Source organism: Nymphaea colorata, chromosome 12, assembly GCF_008831285.2.
Source record: "Nymphaea colorata isolate Beijing-Zhang1983 chromosome 12, ASM883128v2, whole genome shotgun sequence".
In the NCBI taxonomy this organism is placed as follows: Eukaryota; Viridiplantae; Streptophyta; class Magnoliopsida; order Nymphaeales; family Nymphaeaceae; genus Nymphaea; species Nymphaea colorata.
In genome coordinates, this window is record NC_045149.1 from 22,372,524 (window position 1) to 22,377,336 (window position 4,813).

General features: G+C 40.1%; 1 protein-coding gene across 1 annotated transcript; it reads right to left on the reverse strand.

Moving 5' to 3' along the window:
* Positions 1–220: 220 nt before the first annotated feature.
* Positions 221–4,348, reverse strand: LOC116265320 (putative receptor protein kinase ZmPK1). The gene is made up of 2 exons (XM_031645871.2): positions 3,595–4,348; positions 221–2,085 (listed from the first exon to the last, which is right to left on the reverse strand). Exons 1-2 carry the CDS (start codon positions 4,272–4,274, stop codon positions 339–341), a joined length of 2,427 nt encoding a protein of 808 aa, XP_031501731.1. The 5' UTR covers positions 4,275–4,348; the 3' UTR covers positions 221–338.
* Positions 4,349–4,813: the final 465 nt, after the last annotated feature.

The window sequence follows — 4,813 nt, forward strand, 5'->3', positions numbered from 1 at the left end:
AAAATATTGCCAAATATATTGCTGTAGTAGCCAACATTTCCTCAAAGAAATATGAACTCTTGCTCGACATACCCAAATTCTTTCCACCTTGTGATGCATCAACATAATAAACATAATTTTGGACATAGTGACACGAACACATAGACACACTCTTAATAGACACACCTGACATCAACTTAGTGCAAGCACTCTCCTATCCTCACATATATAATAACCATTTTTGAATTGTTGTAACACTAAACATATTACCGTTGCCCCACAATAATCTAATTGATGACATAAGTACAGAACAAAAAACAAAAGATAAGTGGTTGAAGCAAGAAATCATTTGATTGGCATTACTCAATTTCTTCATACACTACTTCGTCAACAAGGCATGCAGATGTGATGGAATTTACAACTTGGCTCATGTTTGGTCTTAGATCCCTTTCTTCTTCAACGCACTGCAAAGCCACTTTAATTAGGGTTCCCATTATTGAGTTTTCAAACATTCCATACAATTGTGGATCTGCTATTTCTTCCACCCAATTCTGATTTGTTCTCACCATTTCTCTAATCCAAGGAATCAACTGTTTGTTTCCAATTTCTCCATTTTCAAATATTTGTTGAGATCCAATGGAATTTCGGCCAGTCACCAACTCTAGTACTAAAATGCCATAGCTATATACATCGACTTTGGATGTGATGGGCTGGTTCAAAATCCACTCAGGAGCCATATAGCCTCTTGTTCCTCTCACCCGAGAAAATTCAGAAATGTTATTTCCACCCCTATCAAAAAGCTTGGACAAACCAAAGTCTGCCACTTTTGGCTGGAAATCTCTGTCAAGAAGAACATTTTGTGGTTTCACATCACAATGAAGCACCCATTCTAAGCACTCCTCATGAAGATAAGCAAGTGCCTTTGCTGTACCAAGTGCAATATTTAACCGATTTTCCCAAGTAAGCGTCGTACCATTGCTGAACAAGTTCTTCTCTAAAGACCCATTTTTCAAGTACTCATAAACTAACAGCCTTTTTTGTTTTTCAGCACAAAATCCAAACATAGTCACCAAATTCATATGATTGATTCTTCCAATGGTGCTTACCTCACTCCAAAACTGTGCTTCTGATCCGTGGTTCAGGCCCTCAAGCTCCTTTACAGCTACAACTCTCTTGTCCTCTAGGACTCCTTTATAAACCACCCCCGATCCACCCCTTCCAATTTCATCACTGAAATTTTTTGTAGCTTTCTTCAACTCTTTGAAAGTGAACCTTTTAAAGCCCACTGAGACAGCCACATAGCCTTGATTGAGATTGTGGAGGTGGACTGTTTTCTTGTGCATATAAGCCCACCCAAATGCCACACATATTAATTCTGCTACCCCAAAAGCTATAACAAAACCAATTGGATACTTTAAATAGTCTCCCCATGCTTGGCCGACTGCATAAGCTCTATCTAATATCTTATATAGACTCACTTTTGAACAATCTAAATTGGAATGGCCAAAAATTCCACTAAAGTTCATTTGTATGGGAATTTTGACATACATGTCATTAAGATAGTGAGGGCCGGATTGACCAGTGAGGAGAAGGCCTTTTGGAAAGCATTTTCCTTCTCCATCCATCTTATAGCTAAAACCACGACAGTTGCAGTCATTTATGCAGATGTTCTTGCAAGCTTCAAATGACACTTTTGGTTGGTAATTTAAATCATTGCCATAGAAATCTGTATTTGGAATCTTAATAAACTTCACTTCCGTCTTGTTACAAACAATTTCGAATTCTGGTTTGCATCCTTGAGTCCAGTCAGCAGGATCTTTCATTTGAAAACCAGGAGGACAAGTGCATGTGGGCTTTGGTTGGTAAAAACAAATTCCATTTTCCCCACAAAGGCCATGAGCTCTACATCTTGCTATTTCTGGCATCCATGTAACTTCCCAGTCTTTTGTTCTCTCATTGAGGCTGTATAGCCTTAGAATTCCATCAAAGTCCATCGTTAATCTTCTCTTGACTCCTAAGCCAAAATCTAGTGCTTTAAATTGCAACCAATCACTTGAATTAAACTTACCCATGTCGTCAAGTATTGCATATCTTGAACCATTATACCTATGGAAGAATGCCAAGCAAAACAGTGTTATACACTAACATAATAAATTATAGAAGTTTAATTAAGAAAAACCATACAACAGAGTCGGATTACGAGTGCCGGGGGGGTTGTTGGGGGGGGGGGGGGGGGGGGGGTAGAGATTAAAACAAAAACACTATGCTTGGTAGCATTATTGATAATCATTAAGTACATTGAGGTGCAGGGGCATTGACAATGTTACTAAAAAATGAACAAGTCATAGATTGACAAGAAATGGTATGTTTTTGCAGCTTTCCTGTTTTGTCCTTATAAAGGGGCTTCTTCTATCCTCCTTATTCACTTGATTCTGATGGACCATCAAATTGCATATGACTTTGAATGCGTGGATCATAAGAATTTATAATTGCATGTGACTCTATATTGGCTACTTTTAGGGCAATTTATGGGCCAGCCAACACACCAGTGCAACCACATGAGGTTGATCCAGGACCAAATAAGGTCAGTTGAAAGCTGATGTTTTTGTTATTTAATCTCCTGGATTTACATGCATGCTAGACTATTAATATTGTTTTTGGGATCAGGATTCTAGTTGGCTCATTAACATAAACAAAGAAAAGTCATGAGTTAAGTCCAGTAAAAGTTGAAACTTTTAAATCAATAGATTTTTGCATTGAAGACTAAAAGGTGTAAATATAATAAAACTAACAAATCTATTTTTTTTTAAACTAAAGACAGAAAATGAATAACAATTTATAAAGTTTAGTTAGTCAATCTAAAAAAGTAATTATTTTAGATGCTAATAAGAACTAACTAATTTGGATATAATTCAGATAATATAAGCCAACGAGAGAGAGAGAGAGAGAGAGAGAGAGAGAGAGAGAGAGAGAAAGTGAGTGAGAGGAAGAGAGAAAGACTTTGAGAGGGAAATGCAGGCACAAAATCGTTTTTTGGAGGATACATAGACACACCAATTGAAAAAAATTGGTTTTTGTGAGAAATGTAGACACAAAATAATGTCTGTACCCCGTTCTTGGCGAGTGAACATGATTGTAAACGAGTGACAAAGAGAGGGAGGGAGGGAGGGAGGGAGAGGGAGAGAAAGACTCTTTCGTTCTTGAGCTACTATTGGGTTTGACATATTGATGAAAAGAAGAAGATGATGGTATAAAGCAGCACACAGGAGAACAAAGCCAGAGCTTGAAAAGACCACGATGTCATGAACTGTACGACTAGAATGTACGTAGGTGCTTCTTTATTGATGGTATTAAAATACCATAGGATTTTAATGTACGATAGAAGTATAGTTCCACTATTACAGTGAAATTAAGCCTATTCAAACGTCCGTGATGGTTTTAGTGTTCTGGTACACTGACCACACCTTAGGTTATTAACAATTTAGGATTAATTGACAAATAATTTTCTATTGACTATGTTGTCAAATTTACCTGTATTTTTTAACAATATGAAGCAAATGTACTGCATATACAAATTAAAATCGCCTGAGTTCTGACTCCAAATTAAGTAAGTACCTGGTCCTTCCGTTTTCCCAGACAGTATTCTCAGGAGGAGGCCAGTAGAGGCTGGACGTGTTGGGCCCATCATAAATGAAACTCAGCACATTGTCGTCATTGAAGTGGACAGAGTAATACCCGCTATTGTAAATGCCTTCAGCTTTTTTTGACACTAATCGCATGGACCTGGTTAATGGCTGCCCTGGCAGCAACGTATCCGTCGGCTGGTCAAAGCTCTGCCACACCACCTTCCTCTCCCCGTCCAACAGCACTAGGTTCCCCGTTTCCCGTAACTCCAGAACCTCCCCTGCACTGTCCGTGTTGGTGGTTGTCCACATGACGGTGCGGTCTGCATCCACCAGGGCGAGGTCGCCTCTTCTTCGGAAGGATAGCCGAGAGGCCCTTCTGTTTACCGGCCTGTCCCTGTTAGCCATCCAGACGACAGTCGCCGGATGGTTGAGCGTCTCAGTCTCAGCATACCAGATGGCAAAGGAGAATGCATTCTCGCCCACTTGGTAGAAGCCCGCCTTGAACGTTCCTTTCTCTGAAACAAGGACATCCACGGAAGGCCTCTCCACAGAGAGGTAGCCGCCTCGGTAGAGCGCACTCAAAGACCAGAAGGAGGCATTAAGGATGAAGGGAAGAGATGTTACTATGACTAAGAAGAGAGTGAATGCCACCGACTTGGTGCTCCTCATGATGAGAACGTCGGGCCTCGTTCTCTCTGTCAAGGGATCAAGCGAAAGAAGGAAGGAGCTGGAAATTAAGGCAAGTTAGGGACATTGGTGCTGGTGCACTAGCGCATAACTTTGATCTCAATATTTTTATAGCTTTTGTGGAGTGGACTATCGGACTCGACTGTCTCGATTAGCGCTACTTTCAAGGATGGAAAACAGAGAAGGAGCAAAAGCAAGTTAAGGAAGCAGGTGACTGGTGGAATGATCTTGTCCTCAGAACGTGTGTTGAGCAACCAAACCACCACCGGGTCAACTACTCTTGCCTGAATTGAAAGCGGCAGACAAAGGACTTTCGGGACCTGTTGCTTGACTCTAAAGTCGTGGAGGAAATTCAGTATTTACCAAGCTTTTCTCTTTCCATCCTCAATCTCAATCAATATGATCCAAACTTTGTCACTGAAATCAATTACAATAATGGTAGTACCGGTTGGCGTCTACAAATCAATTACAATCTTTCTTTCAGAAAGGATCATTTGTCCTTGGCTTGTTGATCTATGAGA

What these genes read in the sequence shown, in the direction of transcription:
- LOC116265320 (XM_031645871.2), bottom strand. Translation starts at nt 4,274, where the DNA reads ATGAGGAGCACCAAGTCGGTGGCATTCACTCTCTTCTTAGTCATAGTA. An exon ending in TGGGAAAACGGAAGGACCAG is followed by an intron (nt 2,086 to 3,594) that starts GTACTTACTTAA and finishes ATTCTTCCATAG; the next exon opens with GTATAATGGTTCAAGATATG.